The sequence below is a fragment of the Aethalodelphis obliquidens genome, unplaced genomic scaffold (assembly GCF_003676395.1).
Source record: "Aethalodelphis obliquidens isolate GAN/ISIS:26980383/991018 unplaced genomic scaffold, ASM367639v1 scaffold31, whole genome shotgun sequence".
Lineage (NCBI taxonomy): Eukaryota > Metazoa > Chordata > Mammalia > Artiodactyla > Delphinidae > Aethalodelphis > Aethalodelphis obliquidens.
In genome coordinates, this window is record NW_020837975.1 from 20,607,888 (window position 1) to 20,625,703 (window position 17,816).

General features: G+C 39.1%; 2 protein-coding genes across 2 annotated transcripts in view; both read right to left on the reverse strand.

Moving 5' to 3' along the window:
* The window catches only part of PKHD1 (PKHD1 ciliary IPT domain containing fibrocystin/polyductin), a 404,235-nt gene that overhangs the window by 139,998 nt on the left and 246,421 nt on the right, over positions 1-17,816 (reverse strand). Inside the window, exon 52 of the mRNA XM_027126840.1 lies at positions 11,046-11,183. Within this exon, the coding sequence (XP_026982641.1) occupies positions 11,046-11,183 (138 nt within the window). The remainder of the gene's footprint in view (positions 1-11,045; positions 11,184-17,816) is intronic.
* On the reverse strand, positions 3,081-5,579 carry LOC113630909 (ubiquitin carboxyl-terminal hydrolase 1-like; the record flags this gene model as incomplete). Its single annotated transcript, XM_027126824.1, is given in 7 exon segments — positions 3,081-3,151; positions 3,154-3,603; positions 3,606-3,829; positions 3,915-4,717; positions 4,719-5,340; positions 5,342-5,460; positions 5,463-5,579. Coding segments are annotated over 7 exon segments (2,391 nt in total), but the record flags the coding sequence as incomplete, so codon positions are not given.

A 17,816-nucleotide genomic window follows, 5' to 3' on the forward strand; every position in this document is an offset into this window, starting at 1 on the left:
AGAAGCCTATCATCTAATACAGAGAAGACATTCATGAAAACATACCATTTCATAATAGTAAAATGAATGCAGTAATGACAATACGAATGAAAGAATGGACCAGGAGAAAAGATACACTGAAACCTATTGAATGGAAAATGCCCACAGTAAAGGTAGTCCTTGGGCAAAGGCTTGAAGGACAAATATTTGAAGTGACTAAAATAACCTCTAATCCTGGTCCTGCTCTTTACGAGCTATGAGACCTTGGAAGCAATCAATAATCTCTTTGGATCTCAGTTCCATTATCCATACAATGATACAGATGATTCACATAATCTCTGAGGTCTGAGATATCACAGTTATAAATCCACTCTTGAGGAATTTTCCAGAAGTTGTATAATGAGTCGCTAAACTAGATTTATAATCCAGATTTCTAGAGTTCCCATATTCATGAAGGTCCTAAACTAATTTCTGTCTTCTTAAAGTCATATGCATGAGATTATCAAAAAGTAGCAATTTTCAGCACAATTTGGACTCACTCGCGTTCTTCATCGCTTTAGAAAACAACCCTGCATAGCTTAAAATCCATCCTACACTGTGAAACTCATGCCTACTTGTCACTAGTCTCCAGCTACCAAGGCAGCCTTTCTGCCTCACAATTACGTAAAGCACATGCCTGGCTCTGCCTCAGGACTTCTGCACCAGCTCTTCCTTCTGTCTGAAACCCTCTTGTTCAAATCTTTGTGAGTCTAGCTCTTTCTTGGCTCTATGGTCTGTAGTCACACTGATTCTTCAGAAAGGTGTTTACTGACTACCTAATCTGTGGTGCCAACACCTCTCTTCAGCTCACTCCTCCATTTAGTTTTCTTCAGAGCATGTACTGCCATCTAAAATTATCTTCCCCATTTACTTTACTATTTCATTGTCTATTTCCCCAACAAAAGAGTGCATGCAGGAATCTTACCTGTTTTGCTCACTGCTGAATACTCAAGTCCCAGGAAGAATGCCTGGCACTGAGTTGGCATTCAATGAAAGAGAAAGTGAGAGAAGTGGGGAGGAAGGGGATGGAGACAGGGGCAAATCTATTTTCTCCTTAATATCTACTGTTTTGCTCCATTTTATCATCGAAAAGAAAGTTCGTTACTCATGAAAGCATAGAAAGGTTTGATGACATCACTCTTAATATAGACAATGGTTTATTTTCAAACATGAGATTGAATCTGTTCAATTGTACTTAAGGCTATATTTTAAGCCAAAAAATGAAGTTGTTAAAGTATAGGTAAATGGCATTAAGCTTATTAGAAGTTACTGTCTTTCATGTATTGTGTCGAATTTTTTTCTTTGTTCAAGAACCTACTGTGTAACACAGGGAACTCTACTCGATGATCGGTGGTGACCTAAATGGGAAGGAAATCTAAAAAAGAGTGGATATATTTATACGTATGACTGATTCACTTTGCTGTGCAGCAGAAACTAACACAACATTGTAAAGCAACTATACTCCGATAAGAATTAATTTTATGTAAAATAGATAGCTAGTGGGAAGCAGCCACATAGCACAGGGAGATCAGCTCATGCTTTGTGACCACCTAGAGGGGTGGGATAGGGAGGGTGGGATGGAGATGCAAGAGGGTGGGGATGTGGGGATATATGTATATGTATAGCTGATTCACTTTGTTATACAGCAGCAACTAACACAACAATGTAAAGCAATTATACTCCAATAAAGATGTTTAAAAAAAAAAGAATTAATTTTTAAAAAACATGATAGAAAAGTAACATTTTCTATCAAAACTATATTTGACAGCCATTATATTAAAAAAAAAAGAATAAGATGGACAATTTCCTTTCCTGCTTTCTTTATTCTCTCCGCTGTATCTCATACTACTAACCACTCCCTCTTTCTTGCAAATTTCCTTTGTTTCAAGACATTATCTTCCTTTTCTTTTCTTTTTTTTTTTTTTTTTTTGGCAGTACGCGGGCCTCTCACTGTTGTGGCCTCTCCCATTGCAGAGCACAGGCTCCGGATGTGCAGGCTCAGCGGCCATGGCTCACAGGCCTAAACGCTCCGCAGCATGTGGGATCTTCCTGGACCGGGGCACGAACCCGTGTCCCCTGCATCGGCAGGCGGACTCTCAACCACTGCACCACCAGGGAAGCCCGACCTCTTGGTTTTTTTAAAAAAAGTTAAATTTAAGGTCACACCTCTAAGTTCAATGCACTATATACAGATCGTGCAGAGTATGACTATGAAGAGATACAAATTAGTCCATGCTGAAAAAGACTTACCAGGGTACAGAATCATTTTCATAAATACATATAAAAGTCTTGTGAAGATAGAAGAGGACTGACTCTTCAGGTTTTCTGAGACACTTTTCAAAGTGATTCAAGGCACAAAATGTGCACTACTGTGAATACATACATGTGCCTCTAATACAGCCCATCAAATATTTGGCTTCATGACTTACAAAACTAAATGTACTGAAATGAGATTCTGCTTCTTAGCTGAAAAACCACAGAAGCTATAAACATCATGTAGATAATTACTCCAAAATATGGAGATACAAATACAAGCACTTCATTTGAAAAAGCAAACACAAAAGATAGGTGTAAATTCAAAGTATTTAAATGCTTCCATTTTGAATAATTCAGTTAAGAACCTAAACAGGTTTGTTCCCAGAAGCTAATGCATCAATCACTAGTCTCCACTAAGGAAAATGAATTCTAAAAATTAACATGGTTTTCAATAATTCAAATTTCACTATTTATATAAAAACCTAGAGAGACCAATAATACCCAATAGCTTCAAAAGATAAGCTAAAGGGCTTCCGTGGTGGCGCAGTGGTTGAGAGTCCGCCTGCCGATGCAGGGGACACGGGTTCGTGCCCCGGTCCGGGAAGATCCCACATGCCGTGGAGCGGCTGGGCCCGTGAGCCATGGCCGCTGAGCCTGCGCGTCCGGAGCCTGTGCTCTGCAATGGGAGAGGCCACAACAGTGAGAGGCCCGCGTACCGCAAAAAAAAAAAAAAAGATAAGCTAAAGACTTTTTTGATGTAATCAATTTACCGATGTTTGTCCAGGTCTGTTTAATATATACGCAAGGAAAATACACTCACTCTATAATTTCTTATAAAATAGCAAGTAAGGAGTAGATGCAGGAGATGTAGAGGGGAAAGAGAATTCAAAATGTCCTTCTCCTCAGTAACTTCCACTTCAGAGTCATCAAAAAGCAACCACTTCCCCTCATACTCCTTTAAGCTTTGCACTACATACGAAATTTTGTTTTCAAAACCACTCATGTTAATGCCTGTTTGGTCACTGGATTCCTTGTTTCTATCAGATTCACGGGTCTCATTAGTACTGTTAGTCTCAGAATTTCTATTTTCAGCAAATGCTGTACTGGCAACTTTATCAGGATTAGATGCTTTGTTGTATAACTCATAATCTGCTTTACTCTTTTGTCCTCCAAGAACTCCGATAGCGTCTACATTTTTTTTGTTCAAAACTTTGCTTGGCTGGGTATTTCCACTGACTCTAATCGACACTTCTTCATTGTCATAATTTTCAACCACACCCCTGGCTTCCTCCTCATTCAATGGTTCTGGCTTACCTATTTCACACATTGGTCATTCACAAAATTTTCCTTATCTAGTTCTAAACTGTTAAGGTCAGTGACTTTAACAGAAGCAGTATAATGCCCACTACTAATTGTAATGCCACTATGCATCACAACTGCAAATAATTCATATTTGTCATTGGTTGGTTTTGTGCTCCGTTCTTCTAGTGACAGTTTAAGAGGTGTCAGTAAAGGAGTGTTGATCTTGGAAAGTCCACCACCATAACAATCAAACACAAAGAATACTGAAATAAGTACTAATATTCAGGTGCTTCTGTGAAGGATATATGGCACCTCCCCCCTTAATTTTCTTTATTTTCTCCAAGCCACTAGCAGCAAAGCACTTCAAATGAATAGTTATAACTTCAGGCATTTTGTCAAACAATAGACTTCGTTCAGCTTCAGTACAATGATGGCAATTTTCACAGAAATATTTATCTTCTCCTACAATCCTCTCCACTGAGGCAAACTCTGAAATTGCCCATCTCAGGGTCTTCATTTCTGTTTTTGGCTCTGGAGAAATTTCAGAACTCTCCTCTACTTTGGAAAGCTCATCTTCTTGCACTGGTACACTGATGTCTTGAAAATCTTCTCTTCTTTCTGTTAAACTTTCACATTCTAAGCAATGAGTCCTTAATACAACCTGACCTTGAAATAATTTCTCCACTAGCTCAAAACCAATTTGCTCTGCACCTTTGTTTATGGGCTTAACTCCATTAACAGGCATAACATTATTCCTTGGAGATTCAAGTCCACAACCATTAGCTGTATTATCATTCTCATACTTCCCCAAGTCCTCTTCAAGATCATATTCATTTTCTTTAGATTGTCCTTTGGATTCTTGGTTTGTTGTTATTTTACCCAGACTACAGAATTTAGAAATAATGCTGGGCTGCTTAGCTGCAGACTTTAACCAGTTTATTTTAACTCTTGATTTCTTTTGTGAGGGTCTTGCACTCTCATTTTCAGAAATGCACTTGGGGATTATTTTAGCAGGAATATCTAATGAATCAACTGTAGCTTTTCTTTTTGATCTGGTTTGTCTCTGGTTTTCTTCCAAAGACTGGTGTTCCTTAGAGACTTTAACTTTTTCCTTCATGTTACCAAATTCAGTGTCACTTTTTTCTTTTCCCATTTACTTCTGGCAATTTTTCTTTATAGTCTTCTGAATGCCTCATACTGTCCATCTCCATGCTGTTATTACCACTCATTTCCTCTTTCTGATGTGTTTCTTCTACCTTAGTAGATAACTCTGCCACATTTTTTACTTCTTTCTTTAGGAGTTGGCATGTTTCTTGAATGTTTCCCCAAATCCACTGTAATACTTCCTGTGCACCATGCTGTAGACATCCTTCATACACAGGGCTGAGTTCCCTGAGTGTGTTAAGTAGTCGCCTTGGCTGAGTAGCCAGTTCACCAGTACATTTCTCTGGATTTAAGAGAAAACTAGCCTGAAGCTGTTCGACTGAAATGATCAAGGACTGTAAGCTGCATATTAGTTCATAACTTGCTGAAGAATCATCTTTGCAACTTCCCTTATCTTTTTGACTGGCTTCATCTTTTAGGGCTTCTTTCTTCCTTGAAATAATATTAAATAAGTGCTTCACTCCAGATCTAAAACCAGGACAAAAATATAATACCTGAAGTACACTATTAAGATAACAAGTATTGCCGAGATTATTCAGTCCCACAAACGGTAACAAGTTTTCTCTCTTCTCACAGTTGATAGGTGAGGACTGTGCTGCAGTCAGTTTCAGACCCTCTATATTCAGAAGTTTTTTCTTCATTTTCTTGAGAATCTGTGAAATCCAAGGCTCTCTTGGTTTCCTTTTTCTGAAAAAACTTCAAGGAAAGTCTGTTTTTTTTTTTGATGGACCACCTCTTGAAAGCCCATTACTTTCACTAGGTACGACACCGGGCGTTTTCTCTTCAAATCCCAAGGAGTTGAGAAGAATTAATTTATACAGGGACCTTGTAATCACCAATCATACCTAGAATATAACATTTTACCAGGTGCCGTATCTTCTGCTATACCATTTCTTGCAGCTGGCTGTCCTTATCACTGGGGGTTGTTATATCAAAAATGTTTCTCCCATAACTCTGGTCATGGCCCAGAGCGAGGTCCGTGTTGGTGACGCTGAGGAGTCTAAGCGGGCTGAGGGCGGGTGCGACAGGTGAGCCCCGAGCCCGTGGGGGCCCGCGACCCACGGAAAAGCTGGCCGGATTGCCCTCCCCGCAGGGGAGTGACCATTCGCTCTCAAGAGCGGGAACCCGGGCTGCCGCTCGGTCCTGCCAGGCGGAGGCACCGACTACATCCCCGAAGCAGCGACCGACCGCGTCCGCCCCCGTCCCTGCCCCGGGACGGCAAGGAGTGCCAGAAACGGCTCTACTCGCCCGGCGCCGGAACCGCTGGGGTCTCAAGACATTATTTTCTTCTCATTTTCCATCTACCTTCATAGCTGTTTCTTTTCCGTTCTCCTTCCTGAACTCAGCTCCCTCCATTACCTTAAAAGGTTGGTTTTTGCCAAAATTTCAGCACTGGTCATTTTTTCTTCTCTATCTCACAGCTTTGATGGCACATTTTGGCTGATGACCCATACATAGTTAGCACAGTCCTCTCTCCTGTGCTTTCTCATAAATCTATTTGCCCTCTACATGTTACCACTTACACATCCCACTGAAACCTCAACTTGACAAATGTGGATCTATGGAATCAACAAACCACTGTACAGGCTCACTAAGTGGCTGATACTATTCAAGCACTTTAATAAATATTAATTCACTTAATTTTTATAAAACTCTATAAAATAAGCATGATTATTATTGCTCCCATTTTAGAAAGAGAAAGCTCATTAATTTACCAGAGTCACTCAACTAAAATGTGGTGGGCAGGAGGTTCTGTCCTGGCACCGCCGTGGACCCAGATCTCCCAACCTGAACCCTAAGATGTATCCTAACCAACTCCCCTCCTCACATCAAAAGTGCCACGCAGTTCTAGTGATTTTTTACCTCCTCAGTACTTCCCTAATTCATTCTTCCCCTTTAACTCCAGTGCCTTAGTTCAATCTTTTACAATTTCTTTTCTGAAACACCTCGTAGCCTTCTCGCTTTTCACTGTGCCCCTTCCAACACATGCCCCACACTGCCAAGAGCGATCACTCTAAGACCAGATCTAATCATGTCACGTCCCTGCTTAAAACCACCCAGTGACTGTGCACTGCCTTCATGATAAAACCCAGACTCCGTAACATAATGCATAAGGCCAAGAAGCTTCATCAGCTACCACCATTCTATAAATCCTACAGTCCAGGCCTACCCATTCCCTACAGTTTCCTGAAGGTATAATGCTCATCCACAAATATGTGCCTTTTCCGATCTCTTCTTTTATCTTTAATCCCCCTCCGCATTGGAGGAGGTGACACTTCCAATTATGTTTTCATTTGTTTGTCTCCACGGCTTTATTGAGACATCTCTTGAAAGCTAGGTTCATGACTTCTATTTCTGTACATCAACCTCTCCTGTGGTACTTGGCACGTGGTAGGCAATGAGCAAAAAACATGATGAATGAAAGTATGGACAAACAAGTGAAATACCTTAAGCTTATCTTAAGTGTTTTATCAGACTAATGAAACAACCACTGAACAAAGAGTGAAACTGAATTTGGCATTTGTGATACAGCTGCAGCCCTCTAAGCAAAGCTTTGATCTTAAACTTCCTTTCTAACGCTAGCATTATGATTCCACTCTACTAAAAGTCAATTGATACCTTTTGCCAGCACCAGTTGCCTTAAAAGCAGGACCACCAAGAAATATAATTCCACAATGTTGGGACTTGGATCAAATGGCATCAGATAGCAGACAGACTCTGGCAGTGCTCTGTGCCAATGTCCACATCTATTAGATTTATTTGCTAACTAGTCTTATTATCTATTTCATGTTGGGATTTCTTTAGGGTGTGGTAGAATGGGACAGATGGGTTGAAAGTCTTCCTTCAGGCATCATACAGATAGGATTGGGCAGATGGGTTCCTTTCAGATAATCAGCCTTAAAGCCTGGAACACATGGACAAGCAGAGAGAAAAAGAACATACCATGTCTAGTAATAGATAAAAATACAGTTGGTAATGGACACAATTAAAAGTAAGATTTGAAGTGTATAAATCAAAACTGGAAAGTGGCATTGTGTCACTTCCCTTCGAAGGTGCAGATTTTCACAAGCAACAAGTTTGAATTATAGTAATAAGTGACCTCAGAAACCTAAAAAACTTACAAAAAAAGACCACTCTTAGCAATAGAAGATGCCAACCTGAAATAAGTTTTGTAGTAACAAGAACAAGGCTCAATTTTATTGACTATTTCTATCAGTTAACTGGATGAGAATTTTATAGAATATTAAACAAATGAGCAAGTGATATTAATCTGGGAGGAAAAAAGCAGAAGCCAAAAGGATTTCCTCACTGTGGAAAGATGGATTGAAATAATTAAAAAAAGACATAAGTAAAGAATATTGCACTTAGGTCTCCCTAAAACCCAAGTGAAAACAAAATAATTCTTATACAAGTGTACAATGTAGAGATATGTATTTGAGGCAGCATATGCAAAAAGAGAAGGAATTAGAGTTGATGAAGTAGTTGGCATAATCAGCTGGATGAAGTTGAATCTTTGGCTGTTTTAAAAGAAAAACCGTATCTGTGGTGGAGAGCGCCCACTGACGCTTCATTTCCAAACTCTGCCCTCCTTTGCTCACTGCCCCGGGACACAGCTGTCCTGGACACAGGACATCAGTGAATCTTCCTTTACTCAGAGTTCTGGTTGGGTTTGGCTAAATGGTAGCATGAGCAGGAGATGAGGGAGGACAGAGAGTAAGATGTGGGTATTGACTCCCAGAGGTCCTTCTGGGTACTGAGTGTGTCCCAGTCACACAAAAGTTCATGGTGCTGTCTGACAACCATCTTCAGGCATTCACCTCCATCTCTGATTCCAGTTAACAATCTCCTTCTCTTACTCCTTTAGGGAAAGGGATGATAAGGATACTCTCCTGTTTCTAGCCCTGGGGTTTGCCCCAGGCCTTTTGGATTTTTGTAAATGGTTCCTTCATTAAAATCTCCTCCAATTGCCCAAGTTGGTATGACATGTACTCCCCGCAGGCACCCTTACAGATAAACTAGCATTTATTAAACACCTATTATATGCCAAGCACTTAGTAGGAGCTGTTATACTTATGGTTTCAGCATCCCTCTGAGGTAGGTTCTATCATATGTTACAGATGAAGTGATGGAGGCATCCAGAGGCTGATTTATTTAAGGCCAAACATCAAGTAGGTAACCAGGTTGGATGTGACCCCAGGCTGTCTGACTTAGAGCCCATGAACATAGCCCAATTCTGCTATATTCATTTCACTCTGTTCAGAATAAGTCATGACTTATGCTTATACTCTTAATCTGGAGAATAGTTCTTTCCCCCTGGCTTCATACTTTCAGAGGAATTAAACAAAACAAGTGTGTTTAGTGACAATTTCAGGAAGCATGAGGGGATCTCATAACTCAGAAATGTGGAGGCAGTGCAAATTTGTAAAATCTTTCCAAAAAGCAATTTGACAATATGCATCCAGGACCTTAAAGCACATGCACTTACCCTTAGGCCCATTAATTCCACTTATAAAAGTCTATCCTAAGAAAATAATCAGAGATGTAAATAATGACTTAAGTACTAAGATGTTTATTGCAGAGTAAGTTACAAGGACAAAGAAAACAAAAAAAATCAAAACCTGAAATAATCCTGAAGTTCAACAATAGAAAAACAGTTAACTAAATTATTATGCAGGTATGTATATGTATAGACTCACATGGATGTGGAATATTAAAGCTATCAAAATTGTGTCTTGGAAATAGAATGAATTAAGGAAATTCTCATATTGTTAGTATAGGATTCAGAAGATTATCAGACTGTATACTCTATGTTTTAGAGCACGTGTGTGCATGTACACATGCACGTGTAAGGAAAAAAATGATTTTAGGGCTACAAAACATTAACTGCATCTATCTTTACATTTGGGAGTATAAGTGATTACTTTATTTCTTCGGTATAACTTTCTACTTGCTTTTCTGTATTTTCCAGGTGGCACAATAGAAGCAAATATAAAAATTATTTTAAAACATCAATAACTGTGATTAAAATGATATAACTATAATTATATAATCATAATAATAACTGTGATTAAAATAACTGCGATTTATATATGGCTAAAATAATAGGAACTGCATAACCTGAAAAAGAGAAGATTCAATAAAATGTAGATGAAGGGCTATCAAAAGAAAGAGTTTGACACTCGTCCTAAATAGATCAAACAGAAGAACCTGAACCAACAGAAATTAGAGGAAGATAGATAGACTTTGTCTATAAGAAGGGAAAGAATTCTAACAGACTTTTTAAAAGTGGGAACACGTTGTCTCAAAAGGTTTTGATTTTTCTGTCAGTGGAAGCATTCAAGAAGAGGTTTGACCAAAATTTTTCAGGAAGCTTCTTGCAGTAATTTAAACTTTGGACAGGTAGTTAGGCCTAGAAGTCTCTCCTTCCAGAGAGTCTAAAATTTGCATGCTACTGAACAACAATACCTAAACATTTCCTCACCATCAGAGATTGTTTCTTTGGGATAAGGTATTTTTGTTTCTGAAAATTCTCTTTTAATCTCCTCTGTGGGGGCAAAGTAGAATGCCTTTCTGAGTTCAAAAGTAGTTCCTTTAAGGGCAAGGGACATGTCTTCCCATCATTGTGTACAACAGTTTCAAGTACAGAGCCTACCTAGAGCAACTCGGGTTTTTATTTAAGTAAGCCAGTGTACCAGACCTGGTTAAAGACCACCCCAGATCCACTCCATCCTGCAACATCCCTCACTTCCCAGCGGGAGGACCCTCATCTCCTAGCACCATTGCATCTCCCACACTGTGCAAACAGCCCTGGTTCCTCGAGAGACTCACTCTCACTGCACAGCGATTTCTGCCCCAGTATAGCACGAGCGCACAGCTTAGCTTTCAGGTCTGTTCTCTGAAGGACGTGCACTAAGATAGCAACTGAAATTTTCCTGTGAGTTGGTTGATCAAAGGATAACCAATCCACCCTACAAGATCTTCTGAAAGAGTGAGCCACGGGTAAATTCTCACACAAAGAACTAAAGGGAGAATTGATGTGTGGCCTGAAGGAGGCAAAAAGAGCCCTGCAATGAGTATGAGGACCCTGGGACCAGATGGCAGCAGACAGCGGGTGGACAGGAGGGGGTGACCAACAAACATCACCTCTGTCTGTGTCCAAAGCTTGCCAGGGAGAAGCTTTACTAGCAAACTTCCTCCTTGGCTCAGCCCTCCCCAAACTCCCTCAAGCAATCCTGCTGGAGGACACCATCCTCTCCCAAGGCCTCTCCCTCCTCCCAATCCCGGTGCCCTTGCCTTTGACTCACCGACTTTCAGTTCCCCGCCTGCAATGAGCATGCACGCCAGGCTCAGAATGTTGCTTCTGTCCACAGGGAATTCTAGAGTCCCCATCACATAGAGGCCTCTGAGGGACGGAAGATCTGTATCCACAAGGACAGTCCTGTCTGCAGAAGGAAAAGAAATTGCTCAGACCCATAAACACAACGAGAATTACCTCCTCTCCTCCAGCAACCTGCACTGCGGTGCTCGAGGCAGTTCAGGAGCTGCTTCCCTTGCTGCCTGGGCCAGGACAGGGGCAGGAAGTGGAATAACAAATGGTTTTCCAAAGGCTAGGCTTTCATAAAGAGGCAGGGGAAACAAGAGGCATGATGCATACATTCTGCCATCGTTTTACAAACTGAGGGTCATGGCCAAAGGCATTGCTGATGCCCCAAACCCTGCCCCAAGCCTACTTTAGTGCAAATGTCCAGATGAACTGCACACCCTTTGTCCCCATCCCTCCAGTTTGGCTCTCATGTCTGAGAGGTAGACAACCATACAGACGACCTTGGCCTCTGAAGTCAGACTATCTGGATGTGAATTCCAGCTCTGCTACTGTCTGACTGCGTGGACCAACAATTTTACCCCTCTGTGCCTCAGTTTTCTAATCTGTGAAGTGAAGATGATAATAAAAATACTTGCTTCATTCATAAGGTTTTTGTGAGGATTAAATGAATCAATAGACCTAAAGGGCTGAACCATTCTCAATTCCCCAATCCCACCACGAAAAGCCCAGCGTCTGGTACATGCTCAATAAACACTGGAAATTTTCATTATTAGTACTGTTGTCCATTAGCTTGGCAAGCTTACAGAGCTCATGGGACAACTTAAAACTTATTCTTCATTTCCCCTTCCATAAAAGCAGTTTCCATACAACTTCAGGAGAAAGAAACATTGATTTTTGTTTGAAAGTAACAATAGAGTAATACATGAGTAAAAATTCACCTTTAAAACAGTAAATATTTCATGTGTGCCAAAGTATTAAGTGTTACTTTCTGAGGCTTGGTAGTAATTCAACCCAAATTAAAGATATCAAATAAACATTTCTGCTTACATCTTAAGTATCATAATCACTGACACATGCAAAGATTTTTAAGGAATTTTAAAAAAATTTATTTTGTTGAAGTATAGTTGATTTACAATGTTGTGTTAGTTTCTGGTGTACAGTAAAGTAATTCAGTTATACATATATATATATATTCTTTTTCATATTCTTTTCCATTATAGGTTATTAGAAGATAATGAATATAGTTCCCTGTGCTATACAGTAGGTCCTTGTTGGTTATCCACTCTATATATAATAGTTTGCCTCTGCTAATCCCATACTCTCAGTCCTTCCTTCTCCCACCCCCTCTCCCTTGGCAACCACAAGTCTATTCTCTATGGCTGTGAGTCTGTTTCTGTTTCATAGTTAAGGAATTTTTAAACATAATCTCACTTCTCATTCCAAAAAACAATGCACCTGTTGTTCTTAAGGACCTGCTCACCCAAATTAACTTCTCAGGAGTTGTCATTTCTGGTTCCTGCCTACTGCTCAAAGGATAAGACCACCACACCTTCCTATGGCAGAGAGTAGAGGGTTGTGAACCAATCATTTCCCTCTTCCTCCTGGTTCATAGTTAGACTACCTTTTCTAGCCTCCTCTACAATTAAATGAGCCATGTGACTGAGGTGTAGTCCATAAAATGTAGGCAGAATCGAAGTGTGACATCTCCGGACCTGGTCCCTAAATTCTCCTGCACGTATTCCCTCCCTCCCCTTGTGTCTCAGTTAAATAGTAGAACACAGGTTCTCATGGTGTGGGCATGGGTCAAACAGCATCTGCATCACCCACTCATTCATCAGAAGCAACCCAAGTTTTAGCTCTGCTGGTAAGCCATTCATGGTCTCACACTGGATCCACCACTCCCCTGTGAAAATCTCTCTTCTTACAACATAGCACTAAAACACATTATTGTAATTACATACATGATTATTGCTTGTAAGGAGGGAACTGTCACTGGGCTGGTCCTCAGTGTCATTATGTCTTTCTCTCCAACTGTTACTTCCTTAGGAGAAGAGAACATCCCTTTTTCAAAATCCCTAGTGCTTACTGTGACATCAAAGATAAAGCCGTTAAATAAACATTGCCCAGATCTGTTGAGTTTAGTTCCCGACACTCCTTAAAATTCAAGTTTATTAGTGACTGATACAAAATGAATTATCAGGCTAAACAGATGAAAATAAATTTGCATTTCACTTTCAATTTCATGTTTGCTCCTTTCCACACATTCAAACAAGAGTGAAATATCTAGAGAATGTTCTAGGTTTAACATATATTTTATAGATTCATGGCTTTAACATGACTTCAAAAGCAAGATAGAAATTATTTCAAGCAAACACTTTTCAATACAAGAGTTCTATACAAATAGCCTTTATCTCTGCCAACCTATGGTCCATTCTACCAGTGTTTGGCTGTTGAACCTGATTGTACAAAATAACTGAATTTCTTCAATAAAGGTTTTCTCTCATTCACAAAATACTTACACACAACACACACACACACACAAAAGCATGATATTAGGCCTCTTTTGAATATACTTCTCAGTTAAAATATGTCTATTACATGGAATTTAAAGTTTTCCCTTTGGTCTTTAGCACATTCCCCCTTCGTAGATGTTTTTCTTTCTTTCATTTATTTTTTCTACTGCGCCATGAAGCTTGCGGGATCTTGGTTCCCAGGCAGGAGGTCAGGCCCAAGCTCCTGTGGAAGGAGCTCTGAGTCCAAACCGCTGGACTAACAGAGAACCTCAGACCCCAGGGAATATCAATCAGAGTGAGGCCTCCCAGAGGTCTTCATCTCAGCACCAAGACCCAGCTCTATACAACTGCCTGCAAACTCCAGTGCTGGATGTCTCAAGCCAAACAACCAGTAAAACAGGAATACAGCACCACCCATCAAAAAAAAAAAAAAAAAAAAGAAACAACAAAAAAATATGTTACATACGAAGGAGCAAGGTAAAAACCTACATGACCAAATAAATGAAGACAAAATAGGCAACCTACCAGAAAAACAATTCAGGGTAATGATAGTATAGATGATCCAAAATCTCGGAAACAGAATGGAGAAAATACAAGAAATATTTAACAAGGATCTAGAAGAACTAAAGAGCAAACAAACAGTGATGAACAACACAATTACTAAAATTAAAAATACTCTAGAAGGAAGCCATAACAGAATAACTGAGGCAGAAGGATGGATAAGTTAGCTGGAAGATAAAATGGTGGAATAACTGCCAGGGAGCAGAATAAAGAAAAAAGAATGAAAAGAATTGAGGACAGTCTCAGAGACCTCTGGGACAACATTAAACACACCAACATTCGAATTATAGGGGTCGCAGAAGGAGAGAAAAAAAAGGGTCTGAGAAAATATTTGAAGAGATTATAGTTGAAAACTTCCCTAACATGGGAAAGGAAATAGTCGATCAAGTCCAGGAAGCACAGAGAGTCCCATACAGGATAAACCCAAAGAGAAACACGCCAAGACACATATTTATCAAACTATCAAAAATTAAATACAAAGAAAAAATATTAAAAGCAACAAGGGAAAAGCAACAAATAATAAATAAGGGAATCCCCATAAGGTTAACACCTGATCTTTCAGCAGAAACTCTGCAAGCCAGAAGGGATTGGCAGGACATACTTGAAGTGATGGAAGGGAAAAACCTACAACCAAGATTTCTCTACCCAGCAAGGATCTCATTCAGATTCAATGGAGAAATTAAAACCTTTACAGATAAGCAAAAGTTAACAGAATTCAGCACCACCAACCCAGCTTTACAACAAACGCTAAAGAAACTTCTCTAGGCAGGAAACACAAGAGAAGGAAAAGACCTACAAAAACAAACCCAAAACAATTAAGAAAATGGTAATAAGAACATACATTTCAATAATTACCTTACATGTAAATGGATTAAATGCTCCCACCAAAAGACACAGACTGGCTGAATGTATACAAAAATAAGACCCATATATATGCTGTCTACAAGAGACCCACTTCAGACCTAGGGACACATACAGACTGAAAGTGAGAGGAAGGAAAAAGATATTCCATGCAAATGGAAACCAAAAGAAAGCTGGAGTAGCAATTCTCATATCAGACAAAACAGACTTTAAAACAAAGACTATTACAAGAGACAAAGAAGGACACTACATAATGATCAAGGGATCAATCCAAGAAGAAGATAGAACAATTGTAAATATTTATGCACCCAAAATAGGAGCACCTCAATACATAAGGCAAATGCTAACAGCCATAAAAGGGGAAATCGACAGTAACACATTCATAGTAGGGGACTTTTAACACCCCACTTTCACCAATGGACAGATCATCCAAAATGAAAATAAATAAGGAAACACAAGCTTTAAATGATACATTAAACAAGATGGACTTAATATATATAGGACACTCCATCCAAAAACAACAGAATACACATTTTTCTCAAGTGCTCATGGAACATTCTCCAGGATAGATCATATCTTGGGTCACAAGTCAAGCCTTGGTAATTTAAGAAAATTGAAATCATACCAAGTATCTTTTCCAACCACAATGCTATGAGACTAAATATCAATTACAGGAAAAAAAACTGTAAATCATACAAACCCATGGAGGTTAAACAATACTCTACTAAATAACCAAGAGATCACTGAAGAAATCAAACAGGAAGTCAAAAAATACCTAGAAAAAATAAACAATGAAAACATGATGGCCCAAAACCTATGGGATGCAGCAAAAGCAGTTATAACAGAGAAGTTTATAGCAATACAGTCCTACCTCAGGAAACAAGAAACATCTCAAATAAACAACATAACCTTACACTTAAAGCAATTAGAGAAAGAAGAACAAAAAAAACCCCAAAGTTAGCAGAAGGAAAGAAATCATAAAGATCAGATCAGAAATAAATGAAAAAGAAATGAAGGAAATGATAGCAAAGATCAATAAAACTAAAAGCTGGTTCTCTGAGAAGATAGACAAAAGTGATAAACCATTAGCCAGACTCATCAAGAAAAAAAGGGAGAAGACTCAAATCAACAGAATCAGAAATGAAAAAGGAGAAGTAACAACTGACACTGCAGAAATACAAAGGATCATGAGAGATTACCACAAGCAACTCTATGCCAATAAAATGGACAACCTGGAAGAAATGGACAAATTCTTAGAAATGCACAACCTTCCAAGACTGAACCAGGAAGAAACAGAAAATAAAAACAGAGCAATCACAAGCACTGAAATTGAGACTCTGATTAAAAATCTTCCAACAAACAAAAGCCCAGGACCAGATGGCTTCACAAGCGAATTCTATCAAACATTTAGAGAAGATCTAACACCTATCCTTCTCAAAACCTTCCAAAATATAGCAGAGGGAGGAACACTCCCAAACTCATTCTACGAGGCCACCGTCACCCTGATACCAAAACCAGACAAAGATGTCACAAAAAAAGAAAAGTACAGGTCAAAAGCACTGACGAACATAGATGCAAAAATCCTCAACAAAATACTAGCACATTAAAAGGATCATACACCATGATCAAGTGGGGTTTATTCCAGGAATGCAAGGATTCTTCAGTATATTCAAATCAATCAATGTGATACACCATATTAACAAACTGAAGAAGAAAAACCATATGATCATTTCAATAGATGCAGAAAAATCTTTCGACAAAATTCAACACCCATTTGTGCTAAAAAAAAAACTTTCCAGAAAGTAGGCATAGAGGGAACTGACCTCAACATAATAAAGGCCATATATGACAAACCCACAGCCAACATTGTCCTCAATGGTGAAAAACTGAAACTATTTCCACTAAGATCAGGAAGACAAGGTTGCCCACTCTAACCACTATTATTCAAGGTAGTTTTGGAAGTTTTAGCCACAGTAATCAGAGACGAAAAAGAAATAGAAGGAATCCAAATCAGAAGAGAAGTAAAGCTGTCACTGTTTGCAAATGACATGATACTATACATAGAGAATCCTAAAGATGGTACCAGAAAACTACTAGAGCTAATCAATGAATTTGGTAAAGTAGCAGGATACAAAATTAATGCACAGAAATCTCTTGCATTCCGATAAACTAAGGATGAAAAATATTAAAGAGAAATTAGGGAAACACTCCCTTTTACCATTGCAACAAAAAGAATAAAATACCTAGGAATAAACCTATCTAAGGAGACAAAAGACCTGTATGCAGAAAACTGTAAGACACTGATGAAAGAAATTAAAGATAATACGAAATTAAAGATGGAAAGATATACCATGTCCTTGGATTGGAAGAATCAACATTGTAAAAATGACTCTACTACCCAAAGTAATCCACAGATTCAATGCAATCCCTACCAATGGCATTTTTCACAGAACTAGAACAAAAAATTTCACAATTTGTATGGAAAGACCAAAGACCCCGAATAGCCAAAGCATCATGAGAAAGAAAAACGGAGCTGGAGGAATCAGGCTCCCTGACTTCAGACTATACTACAAAGCTACAGTAATCAAGACAGTATGGTACAGGATAGAAAGCCCAGAGATAAACCCATGCACATATGGTCACCTTATCTTTGATAAAGCAGGCAAGAGTATACAATGGAGAAAAGACAGCCTCTTCAATAAGTTTTTCTGGGAAAACTGAGCAGCTGCATGTAAAAGAATTAAATTAGAACACTTCCTAAAACCATACACAAACATAAACTCAAAATGGATTAAAGACCTACATGTAAGGCCAGA